At 46.7% G+C, this 22,426-nt stretch overlaps 1 protein-coding gene across 2 annotated transcripts; it reads right to left on the bottom strand.

Moving 5' to 3' along the window:
* Nucleotides 1–462: 462 nt before the first annotated feature.
* LOC100732473 (fructose-1,6-bisphosphatase isozyme 2) lies at nt 463–22,220 on the bottom strand. 2 transcript variants are annotated; one of them, XM_063227399.1, is made up of 7 exons: nt 22,063–22,220; nt 14,570–14,732; nt 12,583–12,675; nt 8,102–8,242; nt 4,722–4,859; nt 2,882–3,001; nt 463–874 (listed from the first exon to the last, which is right to left on the bottom strand). In XM_063227399.1, coding segments are annotated over exons 1-7 (852 nt in total). In that variant the 5' UTR covers nt 22,065–22,220; the 3' UTR covers nt 463–679. The 2 variants fall into 2 exon arrangements, with proteins under 2 accessions (XP_063083469.1, XP_003468457.1); XM_003468409.5 differs by lacking the exon at nt 22,063–22,220 and adding an exon at nt 18,461–18,864.
* Between the last annotated feature and the right edge of the window lie 206 nt (nt 22,221–22,426).

Below are 22,426 nucleotides of genomic sequence, written 5' to 3'. Positions count from 1 at the left end.
ATTAACTCCATTCAGTATCTGTTTTTGACAACAGGCAATCACATTTTCCATTCCAAGTTATTGATTACCCAAGTACTGAAAATATTCAATCAAAACCTCCAGAACCTAATAGTCGTAAGTGCATCTCTAACTCAAAATTCATTCAAAACAAGACACAAAAATACGTCTAAGAAATTGAATCAACTATGAGGAAGGAATTTCATAAGATATTTAGATTAAATTTTAAGACGTTTTGGTTTTATTATTTATTTATTTTTAAGACTGTGTTTGTTTGCGGGCTGGGGGTTGAACCCCATGGCCTCACGCAGGCTAAGCAATTGCTTCACCCCGGCCCCAGGAGAAATTCTCGACTGATCTGTATAACTTTACCCTCAAGTGGATAGCTGCTGGCTCCCCAAGTTGATACATTTAGAAATACAGCCCTGTTTGCCACTGTTCATGACAGAAGACAAAGCAAACTGGTTTTAATTTTTAGCTGCAGGGTTTTATTTTTACACAGACCACAGAGTTTCCTCTGGCTTCTGACTCTATCATTGGCAGTTGGTTGCTGCTCTTCTCCATGCAACCTGGTGGCTTTGCATTGATTCTTCCTCGCCACCATCCCCATTTATCTGCCTTTAGGGTCCTTGGTAAAGGGTGCAAGACAAAGAGAAGAAAGTTCTCTTCAAGGATAAACTCATTACCTGCCTGCCTGGTGTTTTTGTACACAGGTGAGATACTCCTGTACATCATCTGGGGACCCCAGAATAAGGGGGACCCGTTGGTGAATGCTCTCGGGCTTCACATCCAGGACAGGCTGGGTGCCTGTGGTTGCTGTGCCTCCCGCCTGCTCAATGATGTAGGCCACAGGATTGCACTCATACAGGAGCCGGAGCTGCGGAGAAACAGCCGGGGAATGAGCTGTGTGGGTGGCCAGACAGCCTGTGCCCTGCCCCTCACCCTGAGGAGGAGTTTGAATTTCTGAGCATCTTTGTATCCTGAGCGTGAAGGGCTTCCTGAGATGTCACCCTGCAGGAGCCCAGATGCACTGGGGGTACCTTTGGCCAGGTGGCTGAGGACATGAGTCCTGCCTGGCCATCCTCGTGCTAGGGAGACTTGCCTGTTGGTTTGAAGATACATGATCCAGACACCCATTTCTTGGTTTATCAGGGAGGCAAACTGATTCTGCAGACCAAGTTAGAAGCCAGGATGTGTGAGGCCCTCCAGCTAGCAGCAAGTAGCCTAGCATGGTGAATCATAAGGTCACCTTGAGAGTGCGAGGTGGTATCTCTAGGGATAACCACAGGAGCTGGGATGGCATAGAATGGCCTTTACATCTCAAGTGGTAGCTTGGTTAAACAGTTTACTGATATATGCAGGCTTTTCTTTGGGCCCCTTAACTAGGTGAAATCCTGTCCCTTATCTTGTCCTGTCTTTTTCGTGGCAGTTACCACACTGAGATTTGTTTAGCCTCTGGAGGTTTCCCTAGACTGCCCTCCCTTGAGAGGAGCCAAGTGCAGGCTGCACTTGGGAAGGCCAGTTTTTACCCTGAATGATCCACAGAGGAACCCTGGGGGCACATTGTCTTAGAGTCTGGCCATGGAGATCCTCATCTTGACAGTTTGTAGAACCTGGCTTTTTCCTTCCCTTTTTCTCTGCTCTAGGGGCTGACGACAGGGAAAATTTGGTCTTAGACTATAACCAAGCAGCCTGTGAACCAGATACTTAAAAAACTAACTCAGAGTTGGAACATAGTGCATCCGTTTTGGAGCCAACTTACTTTTGCTCTGCCCTCAGGGGCCCCCATTGTAGGCAGCTGGTCTTAATAGCAAAATGCCCAGGATTACATGGTACCTTGGCCCTTTTCACCAGTTAAAATCTACATGGCTTTATAGAGACAAGCACACAGAGGAGTTATGTCCATGCCCATGTGTAAGTGCAAACACACATACATGTGTGCATGCACACACATATGTCACAGAGACCAAGGGAGCTGAAACATGGAGGACAGGAGCCCACGTGTGGTCAGTATGTGTAACAGTTAAGGTGCAGTGAATGTGCATGAGATTGCATGAGCTTGTAGGATGCATTTATTTAACTATCTGTCAGTATTTTGTGACTCATTTAAATAATTAGTCATAATGAGTCTTGATGTCCTTCCTGTTAGAACCAAGCGTGTGGCAAGAATTTAAGAATTTTCATGTCTTTTCCTTGTTCTCATGTTGCACTCCACTGTACTTTTATTTCCTTCTGCACCTCTTCTGTAAACTTCTGTGACTGTTAGTTCAACAGATTAATACACATGGTGCAATAATGTACTATAATAAACACTGTCTTGTGAGATGTCTGATACACCAACCTACACCAACCTGTGTATCAAAATCTTCTCTCAAGTCTCATTTCTAGTAATTATTCTGGGGCAGAAATTTTTATTCTGGAGAACTCTAAGGGATTCTTGAGTGGACCTCGGGGTGTCTGTGAAACCTCCAAAGGCGAATGTAAAGTTACATTTATGTGCATGTTTTTTCTCGGAAGTAGCTGACAGGTTTTATTAGATTCTCTAAGGGCTCAATGGTTGCAAGCTAGTGGGTGCTGCTATGAACAATTAGACACAGCCCTCATAAAGTGGGAGAAGAATACAGGAGAGGCGTGGCAGAGGATGAGCATGAGGCCAGAGGAGTGACAGCCAGTGACAGCCACGGCCCAGTCACAGCAGCCTTTCTTCTCTCCAAACCACAGCCTCAAGATCACTAATGGGAAACAGAGCTTGTTTGTCCTCCCTAGCCCTCTGGCAGACATGCAAGGACCAGGAGCAGGGCTGCTGCCACCCAGAGGGCGTGAGGAGATACAACTCCTGCTGGCTCATGAAGAGACCACCACTGGTGCACAAAGAGCAAATTACCTTGCCCTTGGGACTCTTCTGGTTGGCTGGGTACAGGAAGATCCCTCCATAGACCAGGGTGCGGTGCACATCTGCCACCATGGAGCCCACATACCTGGCCCCATAGGGAGCACTGCCATCCTGGAAGGAAGAAAGGGAAGAGACGAGATCCAGTGGCTTTAGCAAGTAGTCTACACCAACCTTGGGGCACAAGTCCAGTTGGTGCCCTTTCCACTTCCTGGCTATCTGATCTCCATCCACTGACTTATGCGCTAAAAGCATGGGACTGAACATTTCATCCATCGCAAGGCCTGCAAACTCAGGTCACTGATTGAGTCAGTCAGGTGTAGGACTACAGTGACAGCTTCCTGCAGCAAAATAGGCAGAGCAGCTGATGAAAAAAAATTAAAAGCCAGCCCTTGATAACCACAGTGTTCCAAATCAGAAGATTCAGCCAAGCATGGATCAAAATATAAAAGTGGTGTCCACACTGAGCATGTATAAACTGGTTTTCTTATTGTCACCCTCTGAACAAGGCAGTATTACAGTTATGTACATAGTATTATGTTGTATTAGGTATAGAAGTAACCTGAAGACCATTTAAAGTATAGGAGAGCATGTGTGCAGGTTGTCTACCACATCATTTTATAAAAAGGACTCAAGCATCTGAGGATTTTGATATCCGGAAGGGGCCCAGGAACCAGCACCCCTGGCTACCTGGGGATGACTGTCTACCCAAATCACAGCTGTGTGGCACCTACTTTGAGTTTACTGGCTGGCTGAGGTTCACGGTATTTTTAGCTTTCTAAGGACCAGACCTCTTTGATCAATAGCAATGACAATTTTGCACTTGCTACAAGCAGTCCTTATACTTGGAAACATTTTAAAATGCCTTTAGAAATCAGTTTAAAAATACAACATTTTTTTTGTAAGCCTCAGTTTGATTAGTCACACATAATGAAAGGAATATGTGTTCCGAGATACAATGAGAAAGGTCGTGAGATTCCTCAGAGAAGGATGTCATAGGTAAAGCACGATACATGATTTAGCCGCTCCTCGGGAAGGTCCATTTTTTCCTTGTTCAGGACTCACCTATGACTTGTCTAACTTATCCTCGGGGCAGCAATCCAGTGTTTTGCCTTATAACAAAACTCAGATGAACACAGCATGGTATAAATAACAAGTAATGGTGACAAGGCAAATTTCAAAATAAGCACTTTAGCAAAAGCAACTTTACAGGCTTCAACATCAGCTAAAGTAAATGATGGATCAAGACTTGATACTAAAAAATAATAATACACCAGTCCCTCATTTTTCTACCTCCCTTGTCAGCCTCTCGTCTTTCTCCTATATTCTGTAGAGAAGTTCTCCTTAGAGTTTTTACACACTGTATCCACTTCCCTTTTTAATTTTCTTAACTTATTCTAGTTTACTTTTAATTATTAGGACTATGATTTTAATAATACACTGAAATATAAGAAGAAATATATATGTACTTATTGTTTTTGATTTTTTATGAAATACTTGAGTATATGTATAGGTCAAGGAAAGAAGATGAAAGGATGAGATGAAAAATACAGAAGAGGGACAATAAAAAATTTGAGAGTTGTCCATCTTTAACCCCTTAGCTTTTGATATTGCTTCTATCTATTGTTTTTGCCACTGTCTCATCACTGGGACAAAATACCTGACACCCAAACTTCTCTGGCCTCATCCCCTGGAATTTGGTGAGAAAGACTCCTATGGACCAGGCCATAAACAGTGGCAGCCACCTCTTTCATCAAGGCCCCCAAAGTCACCATCCGAACGGGACCCCTGAGACAGCATCTTCCCCGCCACCAGCCTAAGCTGCTTCACTCACCTCCGGGAATTTCTTCTTCTGCACATATTCAGTGGTGGCTGCATCGAAATACTTGGCATAGCCCTCATTGAGGCTGAAAATCTTTCCTTTCTTCTTAATCTTGACATTTTTGTCCACCAGCACAAATTCACCAAGGGCCTAGAGAGAAGAGGAGAGACACCAGAAAGAAGAGCAATGTCAGGAAACAGAAGCCAGCAGCACGCCCTGCAGCAATCGCAGGGTGGGAGAGGACGTAGGTCTGAAGGAAGGACCCAGGGGCTCTCTGTTCACCCTGGAACTTGCCCCCAGTGTGGTTGAAAGACCCCTGCTGTAAAACAGCCTGAACAGGAAGCTTAGAGAGCAATGGGACAGGAGGTATAAAATAATTGAAGAAGTAGGGTGTGGTGGTGCATGCCTGTAATCCCAGCACTCAGAGGCTGAGGCAGGAGGGTTGCTGTGAGTGCAAGGCCAGTTTGAACTAAATAGCAAGATCCTATCTCAAAACAAAACAACAACAACAAAAACTCAAACAAAAGAACAACAAAACAAAACAAAACGAAATCCCAGGAAAGATGTGAGCCTTCCAATACCTGCAAGGCTTCTCATTTCTGAGAAACCTAGCTGTATTTATCTCTAGATTCTCATTCAGCCGCAGTGCTTTCTGGAAGGTTTAGGTCATTAACGATTAGAGAAAGAAGTTAAGAGATGGGTGGGGATGCAATTTGACCATTCTTTTTTTTTTTTTTTTTTTGTCTTTTTCCTTTTTATCGGTACCGGGGATTGAACTCATGACTGCCTGCTTGCAAGGCAGACACTTATGGCTTATGCTGCTGAGCTAAATCCCCAGCCCCAACCATTCATTTGTTGTCCAGTTATTTTATCTTAACGATTCTGTCTTGGGACCCATGAAAGTTCCTGGTATTTCAACCTGTTCTATCTGGAGATGCCAAGAAGTTCCTTCCATTAGATTCTGTGTTCACACAGCAGAAAGAAGCAGGTGGCAGAAACTAAAAGAACCCTCAGAGTGATGAACACAATTGTGCCCAGCGCTCCAGCAGCCCCCAAATGGCCACCGTGGACAAGTATCTTCAGGATGTCCCTCAGGATGCCTTTGTCTGGTTCTGCTGACATCGGGCCCTGCGGAGGCGACTGGTCTAGATGCTGTATCACCTTGCAGGCTGATGTCTGCAAGGTCCCCAGGAGGAGAATCAGGGCGGATGCATAATGAAGACTTTACGATGTGAAATGTCCACGAGATGATAGTTTGAGAAGAAGATGGCCAAGGAACTCAGAGTTAATGCAGGGTGTAGAGACAAAGTCACCCTGACCCTTTCTGAAACAAGATAGACATTTGTATTCTCCGTCACCGCAAAAACATCCAGCCATTCCTCTCCTGCCTAGCGTAAGTGGTCACTGCTTCTTCACCTATGAGTTGTTGCCTTCATTTGAACCTCCTTGCCCCAGAAAGAAATGATTAGGACACTAATCACTAGATGCACCCACTTCTAGACAGTATCCAATCCAGCGCAGACCCTGTGTCCCTCAAATCCTCCTTGGAATCATCAAGGAAAGTCCAAGAGCTATGATAAAGCACCCTGACTCCCTCTCAGCACAATGCTGAACATGCCCCCAGGAGTACAGACCCTCTGTCCCTAGAGACACTCAGCTTCCTTCTACTGCAGGGAGGTTACTGATGATCTTTGGTTATCAGATTTAGTACTCTGGACATCTGTTGATTTAGAGCTGCCCTGCATTGAGGTTCACTGCTTAAGAAGCACCCCAGCTTCCTTTAAGGAGCAGCCCTTGCCCTTGGATGACAGTCCAGGGACACTCACATGGGTCCCTTTCACCCAAGGTTAAGCACGTGACTTAAAATGGAAAATTAGACATTCTTATGCTTTTGGGGCAGAGTAGATGCTCAATAAAAATTTATAAATCTAAATTAAATTGAAATACTGAGATTTCCAGTAGGTAAATACAAAACTCTTTGACCAAAACTATTTGGCTTTCCAAAATTATTTGGTGAAGCAATTCACAAATGATTGAAGAAGCATTGAATACTTAACAGAAATTCTATAATTTAAGAAGTATTTCCTCAAATGTGTCCTATATCTATGGTACACATGCCGCGAAGTTTCAGACTTCTTTTTAACTTTCTCACCTTCATGTAATTATGTCTTACTTCAGACAAGATAGTGAAATCGTGTTTTTGATCTACCCAGATATTGTACTTCTTTCTTTTTACCTCTGATTCTGTCCCTGTGAAAATTATGGAGAAGAAGCTTTATTGAGAGTCTACTCTGCCCCAGAAGCAGAACACCTGACAGGAACCACTTTTCATCACTGGGAAAGACGCAAGTATCAGGGGAAATCCTGCACCATGGCGAGGGGGACACTATTTAGATTAATTATAATGAAACAAAATGTAAAAATCCCATTGCTTGGTCACACTGGCCACATTTGCAGGGTCTGACAGTCATTGAGGCCAGTGGCAGCCGTCGGGGATACTGCAGATTACAGGACCTCTGTGTCACACAGAATGTCCTAGTGGTGGCGCTGCACTGAGGTGTCCACAGTCCAAAGTGGAAATGGGTGGCTTTGGGATTCTTGAATCCTGGTATTCCCATAAGCCCTGGGATGAATGCATGTCTGGAAAATAAACTCTTTTTGAAAAGCTAGACTAAACTGAGTGTGGTGGCACTTAACTTTTATCCCAGCACTAGGAGGCTGAAGCAAGAGGATCTCTGTGAGTTTGAGGCCAGCCGGGGCTACATAGTGAGTTCAAAGCCAGCCTGAATTACATGGTGAGGCCTGTCTCAAAACAATAACAACAACAACAAAATGAGACTAAATAGTTGAATGTATTCACCATAAAGAAATAATGTTTGTGGGAATAGATTTATTTAACCTGATGAAAATATTACACAGATCATTGCATGATACTGCCATTATTATGTACAATTTTATGGATTATGTATAAATTCAAAATAAAGATTTTGAGGCAAGGTTTTGTTACACAGTTCAGGCTGGCCTCGAGCTCATTATGTAGCCCAGGTTGACCTCGGATTTAGGGCAATCTTGCTGCCTCAGCCTCCTGAGAGCTGGGATTAAGGGATGAGCCCCACACTTGGCTTAAATAAAATTAGCTAATTAAAAGAAAAGAAACTCATTAGGACAGGGTGTGAGCTGATAAAACTGATGCTATGGGGCACCCCCTCCAATGCCCCCATTTGGACAGTGTCCTTAGCCTATTTATTGATGATGTTGGCTCTCCAAACTAAGCTCTCCAGCTCCAAAAACAAGAACGAGGAATTACCAGGAAATTACCCCAGAGGACAGAGACTGAAACTCAGAAGCCCATGGTGGGCACCAGTGCAGATGCCACAGTCTTTGGAACCTACCGGGTCCAGCATGAAGAGGTCCACACCTTGTCCCGTGGAAAGCGCTACCAGGGTCGCACTGCCGTACAGTGCATAGCCCGCAGCCACGATGTTTCGGCCAGGCTGCAGGGCATCCTTTTCTGAAGGTTCATCCTCTGTGGTCTGCAAGAGGGAAGACAGAAACAGAAAAATGTGGCACCTTATTGTCCAGCTGGAGAGAGCCTTAGCTAGAGATCGGGAAGTCAGAGCTCCTGGGACCACCAAAGGACACGCCTTTCCAGAAAGGGAAAACCTGAATAAACTGCTACATGTAACCTGCTTCACCTGTCGCTGTTAACCTCCTTTTCCCAAACCTCAGCCCCTGTGTCTTCCCAAAGCCCATCCATCCCCAGGAAGGCGTATTTGACGCCACCTCTGCAATCTCCATCTGTGGGCCACCTCATGGTTCAACTCTTCCTCTTTTGCAAAACTGTCATTTCAGTGATACTGTGCTTGGGCATGACAGGCCTGGCTTGTCACAGTTTCAAACCGCAGCAAATGCATCCAGAACAAACGAGCTGGCATGCTTGTGGAGGGTTCTGGCTGAGTCACTGCAATGGCTCTCCATGAATTGCTTTCTTGTTATTTTCCAAGCACATCTTTTCTGCATCCTGCCAAAGATAGTGCTCTAAGATTCTTAAACCATGCTCTTAATTGTCATGAACCAGGCTCCCACTGACACCAAGATCAGCTCTGATTTAGTGCAGCCCTTGGAGGTAGACAGCTCTATTGCTTCTGTTGTGCAAATGAAGAACTCAGCCTGAGTAAACATCTCATTCAACACCATAAAGCCTAGAACATTCTGTGGATGTCAACTCAGAAGCCCTATGAATTAGAATGTTCCAGTGCCAATGTTCTGACCTCCTGGCTTCCAGATATGGTGAGATAAATGCTCAGTGTCTTGTTTGAAGACCTCCAACATACTTTCAAAGACGGCTTATGTCTGACTCTTTTGCAGAATCTTATCAGAGACAAGCCATGATTATTGGGCTGGCTTTCAAAGCCTGTGCTTTATTTAAAATTCAAGAGAGAAATCTGTGTTAAAGTTTACCTAAATTCAAGTCTCAGTAATCTATACTGTGAATAATATCTATTTGTTTTCAAGTCTATGAGTCTTTTAAGAAGACAGGAGTCATGCTGATGTAGTTAGAGGCTGTTGTTGAGGACTGGTAACTGATGGCCAACTTAAACACCAGCTCAACTGACTCAGCGTGGTGCTAAGAGTGGATGGCCCCCTGAGGACTACTGCCAGCATGGAAAGGAAATCTGGAGTGGAAGAGAGAAGAGTTATGGGTTCTCCTAAGTGTTGTTGCTTGGAGTCCTTGGTTCTCCTGTGGGAGCTTGTTAGGCTGACTCCCCTGATATGGACTTGGCTATTATCATCAGAGGAGCTCAGGACCTTGTCATTGAGAGGGGCTGTGGTTCACTTTGGGGGTGCTGTGGCCTTTATTTTGAGCATAACTTCCTGTCTCTGGAGGGGAAGATATGTACTGTTTAATCTCCAGGAGAAGCTTGTCATGCTGGCTTCCTGATACGTACTTGGCTGTTATCCTTGGAGGAGCTCAGGACCTCAGTGTCACTGAGGATGGCTGTGGGATTTTCAGGGCAGCCCTGGTCCTTATTTTGAGTCTCTCTTCTTGATTCTGATGCAGAACCCTCAACCTGCTGGCACAGATCCTTCACCCTGCTGGCATAGACTTTCTAGCTTCCACCGCTGAAGGCCTTCCCAGTGCAGATTTGTGGGATAGACTTGCATGGGTCATGGTCGTGGGCTCTAAGTTTCCAGCTGAACTCATGCAAGTTGTTGCCTTAGGAATCCAGGCCCCAGCTGGATTTTCTAGGTCTTTAGTGTGTGGACAGATGTCCTGAACTTTGTATTTAATGCCTTGGGTGGTCATAAATAATCCTGTGAATTATGTGTTCTGTATGTAATTGTTTTCTGCAAACCCTGACTACCATAGCCATTTACTGATTAGATACAGTTAGCTAAGTTTCTTACCTTCTTCGTGCTTCTACTGTTTGTCAGTCAAGAAGTGACAGTGGCCCGTGTACCTGGCTCCTGAGGCTGAACGAGGCTGAAAGTACAGTGCATGGGGCGGGGGGGAGCAGAGCCTGACTCTGGATCGGCCGTCAAGAGAATCAGGATGAGAAAATCAGGATTCAAAGATACTGCTGGGTGTCTTTTCTCAGAGTGGCGTAAATACCACGCTCTCTGCTTCTTTCCTTTTAGATCCAAGCTGTGGATCTCATCTATCTCAGTCTTGCTTAACCTTGAAACATAAACTTGACCTTCAGTGCTGTCAGACAGCAGTGTCTTGTATCATCCTGTCTGCTTCCTCTGCGGAGTCTCCTTTTCTGTCCTCCCAAGGAGTGGGAGGAGAAAGGAGAAAGAGAGATCACCAGCCAAAACAAAACAAAATTAAAAAAAACCCTTTGCTTCCCTGACAGTGAGCTTGGGCTAATTCACATACTTCTGCTCAGGTGTGTTTTCTGCTAAGCTTTTGACAAGTTCTTCCTAAAATTCAAGTTTTACTGCTTCCCTTTTAGAAAATAACCAACCACACATGTCTACAGCAGTTATGAATAGCCACAGACTACACAGCAGGCCACACGGCCACACCTAATCCTATAGAGTGTGTCTTTGGAGAGGAGCTCTAGAACTAACCTGGGTCTTCACCAGGTTACCAGCTCAAAGCACCCACGAGACACTCAAGCACTCTGGATCTCCTGCTTCAGAACCCTAAGGGCAAAGCCCCGACACCCTGATTGTATCTAGTGCTGATTTCTGAGCCAGGGGGAAAATGGTATAGTCTGTATTGGGTAGTTGACTGTGAAGTTTTTGGTCATGCTAGATGGTCACAACCCAACCTATGAGATCTCTCTGTTGTTGGCTTTGTCTAGTAGGCAGAGTGGCCCCGAAAGATACTCCAATTATCCAGAACCCATGAATGTGTTGTTATGTGGCAAAAGAATTTTGCAGATGTCATTAGAGTTCTGGATTTACAACAGAGATTGCTGGAGAGCTTTGAAGCTAAATATACATGCAGGGCTGTGGCGTGGCCTGGACATGGTTGAACTGAGAATGAGGAGACACCTCAGGGGGCAAGATAGGCCACAGCTGAGGCCATCTGGAGACTTTCTGGATAGTTTCCCTTAAGTAGCATCGTCTGTTGCTTGAGGGGTCCTTGAGCCCCTCCCAAGATCCCACTCAGGTTTCCTGCACTTTCCACTCAACTTGGTTGTCCTGGTTAAATACAGGCTGCCTAGGGGTCAGTCTGTTGGCTGGCCAGCAGAGTTACCAGCTTTGAAAATGAAGAGGCCACAAACCAAGAACATAAACAGTACCTAGAAGCTGTAAAAGACTCCAGGTATTGGCCAGCAAGGAAACAAGGGCCCTTGATTTTTTTTTTTTAAACGGTACCAGGGATTGAACTCATGACCACTTGCTTGCAAGGCAGGTGCTTATGCCACTGAGCTAAATCCCCAGCCTAAGGGCCCTTGATTTTACCACAAAATGAACTAAATTCTACCGACAGCCTAAACAAGCCTGGAAGCAAACCTCCCACTCCAGCCCCTTGATAAGAAGTTAGACTGGCTTTTGATTTGATTTTGGCTGTGTGGGAGCCTAAGCAAATAACCCAGGCAGGTCTGGATGACTACTGACTCATATGATGGGGACAATGAGTGGATGTTAGATTAAGCTTCTAAATGTATGGTGAAACCTCAGGGCAGCATCAGAAAAAGAACACAGTAAGGAACACCCAACAAAGAAATGGAGAATGCACCTAGAGCCCGACACGGGTACCGGTTAAACATTCCTAATGCAAATACTTGAAAACTAAAGTCCTCCCCAATCTGAAACTTTTTTGTGGGTTTAATATAATGCAATGTGCGACAAATTTCACCCTTGATCTCATGTCACAGTCAAATCTCAGGACCACTAAAAATATTAAATAAAATTACATTCAGGCCATGTGTGAAGGTGTATATAAAAACACAAAGAGTTCTGTGGTCAGATTTGGGCCCCATCCTCAAGATTTCTCCCTATGCATATCATATGCAAACAGTCCACAATTGGACCACTGAGTCATATCTCGTCCCAAGCATCTGAGACAGGGGTATGCAACTGGCACCATATGTGGCATGTGTATTTCACCAAGACATTCACTTTGCCATGTGGGCAAGGCACGGAGGGAACCTTAGTGAAAAGACTAAAGTCTCCTGGCCAGGTAAAGCCTGGTATGAAACGCTGAGTAAAGTGGGACTCGTTTCTCCCTCCACTCCAGGAACACAGGGAAGAAGTCAGGGGATAAATTACCACTGAGGCAGCAAGAGAGGTCAGCCTGCAGGGCCGTGTCTAGTTGGTGGGAGGGCAGAGAGTAGGACCCCAGACTCCATTCTCAGCCCAGGTTCCCTCCAGAGACCCCCACAGAAGGAAGTGTGAAGAGGCCCCGCCCACTCACCTTCCTGTAGATGGCAAATATGGTTCCAATGGAGGCCAAGCAGTCAATATTGGACGATCCATCCAGTGGGTCAAAGCAGACAATGTACTTCCCCTGTATCACAGAGGAAAAAGCCACCAGTCAGTTCCTCTCCCTGTTAGCACAGGTGTTCTAGGTCAGGGCTGCATGTGGAGGACGACTCTACCTCAGAAGGAAATTCAGAGAGCCAGGCACAGCGGTGCATGCCTGGGGTGCAAGCACCCCAGCTTCTCTGCTCCAGAGGCCGAGGCGGGAGAATTGAAAGTTTTAGCCCAGCCTGATCAACTGAGCAACTTAGTCTCAAAATAAAAAAGGGCTGGCTATGCAGCTCACTGGTAATGTGCCTCTGGTTCAGTTCCCAGGAGATACTGAGATTCTGAGTCTTGGCCACATCCTTATCAAAAATACCATCACTGAGAGGCAGCACACAGGACTTGTACGACTCCAGCCAATCCTAGTGGACGCCTGCAAAGGGCGCTGGAGGTCCTATTCCCCCTCCGCATAATGGTCTCTTTGGCTCTGGCTCCAGCCCTTCCATCCCCGCTTACACCAGGGCCAGCAGCTCCTAAGAATGTGCATGACAGAGACTGAGGCCTGCAACTGGTTCCTTGCAGAAGAGGTGAGAAGTGAAGATGCCCTTAGGCTGCTATCCAGAGCCCAGCCCCCCTCCAGGTGTTTCACCAGAGGCAGTTACGTTTAGGAGGATTCTTTCAGGGCCCTGCACCAGACAGATGGTTTCCATTTTGCACATTTTTGCCAAAAAACAAAACAAAACAAAAAACCTCAACTCCAAATTTAAGTAAATTTCAGGATATTCCCAGAGCCTCTGAGACTCACACACCAGCACATTAGGAGCATAATACTCCCACGGGTTTTGCCGCATCTAACCCACCTGTGATATGAACAACAGAAGGCAGGGTGGGTGGAGTCCTGAGAGACCTGTGTTCCCATGCTTGGCACCTGTCATCACAGGCAGCTCCTGCCATCAGCCTACGGAAGGAAACCCCAGCTACCTTTTATGGGCCTCTGATGGGCATGGCACAGAGGGAACCTTAGTGAAAAGGACTGAAGTCTCCTGGCTAATTAAAGCCAGGTATGAAACTGAGTAAAAGGGGACTCGTTTCTCCCTCCACTCGTATTAGCACCCCCGACTTCCTCCTGACTTCACGTGAGTTTTATTTCTTAATGTGGAGAGGGGAAAGGTGGGGTGATCCATACACTTGGAAATCCTGCAACCTCCCTATGAATAATCCAACTTAACCTATTCATTTCTGCACTCATGCTATTAACGGATGCTGGGCAATGTCCAAGGTGGTGTGGTTTGGGGCAGAATGCTTGCAGTCAGGGGTGATTCGTGGAGCTGAGAGTCTAGTGGACAGTCTTGCTAGCTGGGGAAGCACACTTATAAATAAGGTGCAGTCCGGGCTCAAAAAAAAAAAAAAAAAAAAAAAAAAAAACCACCACCAACAACAAACCCAGCAGGGTGAGGGTTAGAGACTGGTAATATTTAATGAGCAGCCTATTTAGAATTAAGAAGCAAAGACACACAGAATGAAAGAGGGAAATGTTAGGGAAAGAAATTAGCAAGAGCCCCTTCAGGGAGGCAGGCACGAAGTGCTTTCAAGGACTGGCATGCAAACCCGCGTAGCTCAGGCCAACCAGGGAAGATGATAGCGGATTAGAACTCCACAAACCTAACCCCCGCAGGGATGCCAACACCTATTACTAGTATATGAAATGAACATCCACCCACAGGGTCTCTTAGTAAAAACTCTGACTTATGGAATCGTCGTTTACTAGGCAGCCTAATATTTCCAACTAAAGCAGCGTGCAAGCTCTTGATTCCAGAAGACAAATGTTAAGAAACAGAAGAAAATCCCGGTAACCCAACCGAGGCAACCCTATTTCCCCGGCTCCACAGCACCATCTACCGGTGAGGATGCGCTCCGCAGCCCCGCCGAGGACGCACCCTTCTCTCCTGGGGGGTGACAATGGCATCTTTATTCTCTTCGGAGACCAGCACGCAGGTGCTGTAGGAAGACTGGAGCATGTTGATCACCAGCGCGTTGGACAGCACGTCCAGTTTCTTCACCTCATCTCCCGTCACGTTCACGCTTCCTGCAATTCCATACCTGCAAGGACAAAAGGCCGAATAAAGTCACTGAGGAGGTTTTAACTTCAGCAAAGAAGGCTGGGAGCCGAAGACCCCCAAACCCCTTTCCTTTCAATCCCCGAAGTCTCCGAATCACGGCGACTCAGGAAGTGCACTATGCCTCGCAGAGGTGACTCCCAGCCTTGCATTCTTGACACCTCGGGGACCCTGTCATATTTCCTTTATTTCCCGGGGTTAAACAGAAATCAGTCGTACTAAAATACAAGCCTGTGTCCCGCGCTGGGAGGCGGACCTCAGCGTCTTCATGGAGGACTCCTAAACGGTGGCCTCCAGGCACTGGGACTCCAAGTCCCCGTGGATTAGCCTCAGGTAGAGGCCTGCGAGGTTGAATCAAAGACCGCCCTCCAGTAGCTTGGTGGTACGGAGATGAAGAAAGAAACTGGGGACAGCCTTAGTGAGGAGCTGCTTCTTCACTACCATCCCAGGCAGAGCACGCCTAAAAGCTCTGTGGAGGCAAAGCTGTCCCCACAACGGGTGTCAGGTGCCGTGGAAGCTCTGTGACCCCACTGCCATAGCCTCTGGCTCTCCCACCTCCTTCGGCCGATCTGGGCCTCCAGAACCCCCAGGTGCATGCTTTCAGAGGCATCACCAGTGTTTCCAACCTCGAAGAGCCACGTGCCTGCCACCCAGGCGGACCTGGACTCAGAGATGGCTTCTCAGAGGGGCCGTTGCTGGCCAGCCCTCTGCGGTAGCAGCTCATGACCCCCAGTGTCTCTCATTTATTTCTCTCTCTCTCCCTGACTTCCAGTTAGCATTTATTGTCAGAAGCTACATAGAAGCATGGATTCCCCCCCAATCCTGTTCAGGTGACAGCTGTGTCTTAGCACTCCCGTCTCCTCCAGAAGTGAGGCCCAGTCCGATCCTGCCTGCACTACTGGCATCCCACCGGCTACAAATGTCTTGTGGTCTGCTGCCCCCAGTAACCTGTCCTCCCCTTTTCCTTTCATTCCTGGTCTCCCCCTACATGCAAAGTTTCCCACTCACTCTGACACACCCTCCTCACCCCCTCTGGGAGTCTTCCTGGTCCTCCTTCACATTGGGACATCTCTGTCACCCCTCCTGTGGTGGCCTCCACTGTTCTCAGTCTTCCTGCTGTTAATCCCTTACTGAGGGCAAAAATGGTATCTTAACCACTGGGTTTCCACAGTGCCAAAAGGCACCGTCCACACTCCGCACTGTGGTCACTGAATCATGAAGAAAGCATGGAGGGTTATTTCCCTGCACCTCCCTGTTTTAGGAATCCCCCGGTGGCCCTAACCTAAGCCAGAGAGGAGATGCAACCACTGATACCTGGCAGAGGCGCCCCCCCCCGCCTGTCAGTCTCCCCTCTTCTGCCCCACCCCTCCCCACCCTACCCCATCATTGCAAATCTCATTCGATGGACCAGCAGCCTTGGAAAACAGCCCCGATTAGCCTGGCCTCCAAGACTACACTTCCTGGTTCAAGAAAAAAGCTAAGCAAGCAAACTCCGGCAGCTACTAGGACACACCAGGTCATTTGCAATGTATTCGAAGGGACCACAAGCACAGTCCTCTTGTTTGCTATGGAATCTTGAGGCTTCCTGCTGCTGGAGAATGCAGAGCTGGGATGTCCAAGACCTGGGATGGCCAGAACTGATGAACAGACCCGTTGCTTGCTTTGCAAACCATCACCTCCACCATCACTGCCAACTCCACCCCTCTGTCCGCCCCCTGCCACCTCCCTCCACCCCTGGGCGGTACTGCTTCCGGAGAGTCTAAAAACGCACGACGTGTAACTTCTCAACAGTTTGCTTCAAGTTAGATCAGGCGTGAAAGTTTTCCTCCCCGCTGGACAGTATCTTTTAGCATTTCTAACTAGCTCTAAAGCTCGCTGACAACTAAAAGGCAGAGGCTTCCGCGAGTGGGCAAACTAGCGCTCGCCTCTTTCCGCAGTAAGAAAGTGGCGATGGGGGTTTTGAATAACTTTAAAACTGCAGTTATCCAGCCCGTGCCTGGACATGTCTTCCTAAAAAGGGAAGCAAAGCAATAGGGGTGAGGTCCCCTGGACAGTGGCAGGAATGTGTGACAATCTGAGTCCTTCAGGCACAAGCAAGGCTGCTCCAGGACAGAGGAGGTTTCGTTCTCAAGCAATTCTAGAGCGCTAGCACCCCGAAAGGGAAAAAAAAGGTGGCGTTCTGACGCACGGTTTCCAGGGCCGCGCCTGCCACCTAGCGGTCAATCACTCAGACAGCGAATTTCTCCAGATCTGGACTAGGAATCATGATAATAACAACGGAGCATTAGCTGAGCATTTGTTTTGTGGCGGACATTATAAAAATCGTCAGTCACACAGACTTACTAACCTTGAAAACAACCCTGCTCCTTAGGGGCTATTACTATTCTCTCCATGTTACAAAGGGGGCGACAGTTCAGGGGATAAATCATTGCCTATTGATCACGGTAGGAAGAGCCAAATTAGACAATCATCTTAATTATCCACTTCCTAGGACCAGTTCTTGTTGACACTCGACTACCATAAAGACAGAGTTTTGCAGTGGATGAGTAAGAATCCAATTTAGGCCCCTGCTGAGCAGCCAGGAGCCCTGCACAGGAAACCCCTGCCAGTGTGGGCGAATAACCCGGAGATGTCACCAAGGGAACCACCCAAATATGGCAGTGTCCATACACAAGGAGAGGAGGTGATGCTCTCTAATTCCAGGAATGGGGCAGGGCCATGTGCCTGCACCACACACTCAGGAAAGCCCTTGGAGGTAAAGCCAGGCCATCGTTGCCAGTGTCACAGCTGCCAATGGACAGGGGAAGAGCTGAGTGTAATGCATCTTTGACCGGGGCCCCATTGCTGGGTCCTGCGCCCTTATATAAATAACACCTGTAATGATCTTATGGTAATTACATCTCGTGATGTAATCCTTCCCCTTACAGCGTTGCTAAGAATAACTCTTTTAAATAATTGGGCTTTGCTAGCCCTTCACGTTGGGTTCTTTTTCCTCCCCACCCCAAAGTGTGGGTCCCTTTTTCTTCAGCAATAGAATTACTACGAGGAAAATGCAAGCTCAAAGAAAGTCTGTTTTAATCACACATCTATGCTGGTGCTTGGCTGTGAGCATCGGCAGCTGTAGCATGAACTCATCCTCATTCTGTGCTTGGAAAGAAGGCAAATGCGTGAGCATGCTCCTCGACCTGGCCCCAGGCCAAGCCCCTCCTGGCTTCCTGCACAGCAAGCAGAAGATAAACGTGAAGAGTCACAGAAGCAATTTTAAAACATAGCCTGCAAAGACTCCTTTCTGTGGTGAGATCTTCTATTCTGAGAATGATTTCTAGCTCCTGATGCATTGGCAAAGGCATGACAATCAAATGCTCCGATCTGTGAAGGACAGCAGGAACTGCTTGGAGATTCCAGTGGGAATCTGTATACCTGACTGCAAGTGTGAGGATTTAGTGTGCACTTTAATGCACAAGCTGCTGTATGTGTTATCATTAGAGAGTGGTAACCGGGAAGATGGGTTTTCCCCCCTCCATATCATGTCTGAAAGTATTTGGTTCCTTCCTTGAAACATGTCCGAGGCTCCTTTATGAAAGCACACACCCCAGAAACTAGAAATGCACAAAAAAGTAAATAAGCTTTGGACCCAGTTTGCAGCCCAAGCACCTGCAGCTGCCCGACTCAGCCTGGGCCCGGGCTCTGCACTGGGTCCCCAGGACTCACAGGTGGGCCAGGCCGGCCTTGCGCACAGCGGAGGAGATGGCTTTGATGGCCGTCAGCATGGAGTTCAGCAGCTGGGTCAGCTCCCCTGTCCCTTTGGCCTGGCGCCCCTTTTCCATCACGTAGCGGGTCAGGGTGAGCATGTCCGTTTCAAAGGGGCTTCTGTCTGTCATCTTGGCGAGGCAGTGATTTCTCCAAATCCTTCTTTTCTCCTAGCAGGAACCCTTGTTTATCTGGCTCTGTAGGGTGCAAGCTGATAAGAAACCTGTGCAGGCAGTGCCAGGACCTTACAGGAAGAGGGCCCCTGCCCACGTGACAGAAATAACTGGACAAGCCCTCCAGGAAGTCTCCCTGGCCTGCTGGTCGTGGCAGCTGCCAGAGTGCTCCGAGCAAGCTGCAAATAGAGCTAGGTTGCCCAGAAACAGATAATGTTTTCACTTCATGGGCACCCCTCTTTAAAGATTCTGAGACATAGCCCCTTAGTGAAGGATCAGCTCATAGGAAATGATCCCTAAGATACCCTTATTTAAGGACACGAAAAGATTCTTCCTTCGTATCTACCGCAGAACCTGACTCTCCGGTGGTTATATGCAACAGGCTGGCAGGTATCTTATCTGGGGCATAGGTCACGTAATTAAATAATGGCAATCCCAGGGTGTCTTTAGCCAAGCTACTGCCAAAGTAAATTTATTTTCAGAAAGTGTTTATTAATGGTTGGATACCCAGAGCACTTAGCCAAAGCTAGAAGAGCAAAATTATTTTCCCAGCGTTGTTTCTGGCGCCAGTGTTAGTTCATGCACATCTCTGGATTTGCATTTTGTGATGCAAATACTTGCTTACTAAAATCAAGCCTGAGTACATGTGAAAAAACAAAAGGGAGTCCTCCCCACCGGCTGACTCCCCAGAACAGCTGCTGTGAGAGGCAGCGAGGGTATGCGTGGTGGCCAGACACAGGCTGGTCTGTGTGCGGTGGCCGGAGCATTTCTCTAGGAGCAGACGGAGATGGATCAGAGTCCCAAGCGAGTTGTCTGTTTGTTGACAATGTGGCAAAGTTGCCATAACCCTTGCAGGATGTTTCTTTGCCCATAAATGCAAATAACAAGAAAGCATTACCTTCTAGAGCACTCATGAGGGTTAAAATAATACTTTGCCATCAATCTTTTCCACGTTTTCATGCACCTATCAGTAATGTGCATACATAGAAAATTAAAACTTTGCACATTGCTCTTCAATTTGAGAGCCCACCCCTCCTCTGACATTACAACTAGAAGGTGTCAGCTGTAGTAAAAGAATTCATGGCAGTTTATACATGCAGGGTTTTATTTTTCTTGCAGATCTTGAGTTGGTTGGGCACTTTCAGCTCATCAAAGATCCCATTAGGTACCCCAAACTGGGCCTGCTGGCTTTTGTTCCCCTTCTTGTCATCCTGGGGGCATAGAATGTTGAATTTTTGAGATAGGAGCCAGGAGGTGACTGCAGGATGCAGAGAGCAGCCTGTTGGCTGGTTTGGAGGTTTCCTGGTCCATCTAACACCATCTGAGCAAGAGAGTTTCCAGGTGACTTACAGCGCTCCTCAAAGGGTGCTGCCACAGCCCCCCTAGAGAAATTGCATATCCTTGCAAAAATCCACTCATGGATATTTATTGACATCAGCTCTACCTACAGTTGTCAGAAACTGCAAACAACTAAATGTTCCTCATCAGTGAACGGGGCACAAGTTGGTAAAACCATGGACAGATATCTTTCAGCAGTGAAAAGGAACAAGGATTGCTACATGAATTTCACTGAGTGAAAGAAACCCATTTCCAAACATGATCTGTTATAGGATTTCTGGTACATACTATTCTCGGAAAGATCAGCTCATGGTGAGAGAATAACTTCATGTTGCTGAGAGGCAAGGCTGTGGAGATGGCTAGGATGGGGAGATTTCAACAGAACGTGGGCTGTTCTGTATTCTGATTTTGGATGTGGCTACTTAAATCTGCATGCTGTATTAAAACTCATATAACCATACCTTTTGTGTGTGTGTGTGGTACCAGGGATCAAACTCACAATTATGCGTGTGCAAGGCAAGAGCTTGTGCCGCTGAGCTAAATCCCCAGCCCAGAACTGTACATTTTAAAAGTCACTTTGACAGTAAAACAAAATGCAAAGTAGGCTTTGCATTTCATATCATATTGGCTTACTAGGAGTTAAGCAGAAAAAAATCAAACTTTCTATAGCAATTTTCCTCTTATGTTTGTTCTGATCACATTTATTAAAATATAATAGACTTAAATAAATTTGTGCTGGGCGTGGTGGCCCACACCTGTAATCCCAGCACTTGGGAGGCTGAGGCAGGAGAATTGCTTTGAGTTTGAGGCCAGCCTGGATTACATAGTGAGTTCAAGGCCAGCCTGACTTGCAGATTGAGACTCTGTCTCAAAACAAAACAAAGAAAACAAACCAGAAAGAAGGAAAGAAAAAAAAAAACCATTTAAACTGAAATGAAATTACAATCTAACACTAAACACTATGTTTTGTGTGTATTTCATGTCACTTGCCAGCAATTCTTTTTTGTGTTTTAGCCATTTTTAAGCACATTGTTCCGTGACATTAAGCACTTTTACATCATCTTGCTGCTGTCAGCATCCTCCATCTTCCTAACTTCACTTTCGAAAATTGACGTTTGGTACCCACTGAACACAGACTCCCATTCCCCCTGCTTCCTGCTCCTGGACCCACTAGTCCAGCTCCTGTCTGGGGGGACTTGGCCATTTAGGGCCCTTCACACGGGTGGGATCATAGATTATTTGTTCTTCTGTGATTCCCTTATGTTGCTGAACAGAGTATCTCCGGTGGTCATCTGTGAGCAGCCTCTGTCAGTATTTCTCCTCTCTTTAAGCCTCACACTCTGTTTGTCCATCCGTTCACCTGGCAGTGGACACTTGTGTTGCTGCTTCTTTCTGGCTGTTTTGAATAAGCGGTTAAACGTCACCATCTGTTTGAGTCCCTGCCTGTGGTTCTTGGAGGTACATGCACCTGGAAGCTGAATCGCTGGCGTGAATGGTGATTCTGTTTAATTTCTCTAGGAGCAGCTACATCATTTTCCACACCATTCTGTACCATTTTACATTCCTGCCAGTAGTGAACAAAGATCTCAGTGTTACAAATTCCTGCCAATGGCTGTTCTTTTTTTCTTCCAGCAGCCATCCTTATGGGTGTCAAATGGGTTTCTCTGTGGCTGACATAATTCCTCTAATTATTCCAGATACAGTACTGAGTGTATTTTCACATTCATGGTCATCTCAGGCTTCTTTTTTCTTGCATTTTATTAACATAGCTAGCTGTTCCCGACAGATTTATAAGGAGACAGAAAGGCAAACCAAAGAGCTGGGGGTCCCTGGCTGCCAACCACTCTGGGGGTGCCAAGAGCAAGACACCCAGGTCATTTTCAGGTCCGGAGGGAGAAGTATTGGCTAAGGTCATGGATAAGCAGTCAGACTGCTCCGGAAAGGGGCCTGAGAGACCTGTCCCATCACCACCCAGCACGGCAGACGCCGGGCTCAGTAATGGTCACAAGCTTTTGAAGTTACATTTAAATGTTAGAAGTTCAAGTTACTCACATGGCCCGAAATTGCAGCTGCTGACCTTTCAGCAAATGCCAGAGTTCCTTCAAGGCCCAGATCAAAGTGGAAACTCATAGAGCAGCCATGGTGACAGCCCGGAGGAAGGGAGAACAGCTCCCCTCAGCTACTGTGGTGACATTAACACATCGGTGACTGCGAAGCTATTTAGGAGCTGACTTGATGAAAGATGCTTACAGATCTGGGACAAAATGGATCAGGACCCATGAATCCCTGAACAATAAAGAAAGCCTTGCTCTTAGAGGTCTAGAGATGGAAATCTACAGTGTCACAGGGCCACCATTCTTTGTGGGGAAAACACTAATGTGCTTTCTGTGCATCCTCCCAACGCATGCTCCTTTGA

The sequence above is a fragment of the Cavia porcellus genome, unplaced genomic scaffold (assembly GCF_034190915.1).
Source record: "Cavia porcellus strain 051 isolate PalLab524CR breed Dunkin Hartley unplaced genomic scaffold, mCavPor4.1 scaffold_17, whole genome shotgun sequence".
NCBI lineage: Eukaryota > Metazoa > Chordata > Mammalia > Rodentia > Caviidae > Cavia > Cavia porcellus.
The sequence above is the reverse complement of the archived record's forward strand: the minus strand, read 5'-3'. Positions and strand labels throughout refer to the sequence as shown.

Coding starts and splice junctions, on each gene's coding strand:
- LOC100732473 (XM_003468409.5), bottom strand. CDS start 18,630: ATGACAGACAGAAGCCCCTTTGAAACGGACATGCTCACCCTGACCCGC. Junction 14,733..18,460: donor AAGGCCGGCCTGGCCCACCT/GTGAGTCCTGGG, acceptor TTGTCCTTGCAG/GTATGGAATTGCAGGAAGCG. Junction 8,243..12,582: donor TATTTGCCATCTACAGGAAG/GTGAGTGGGCGG, acceptor TCCCTCTTGCAG/ACCACAGAGGATGAACCTTC.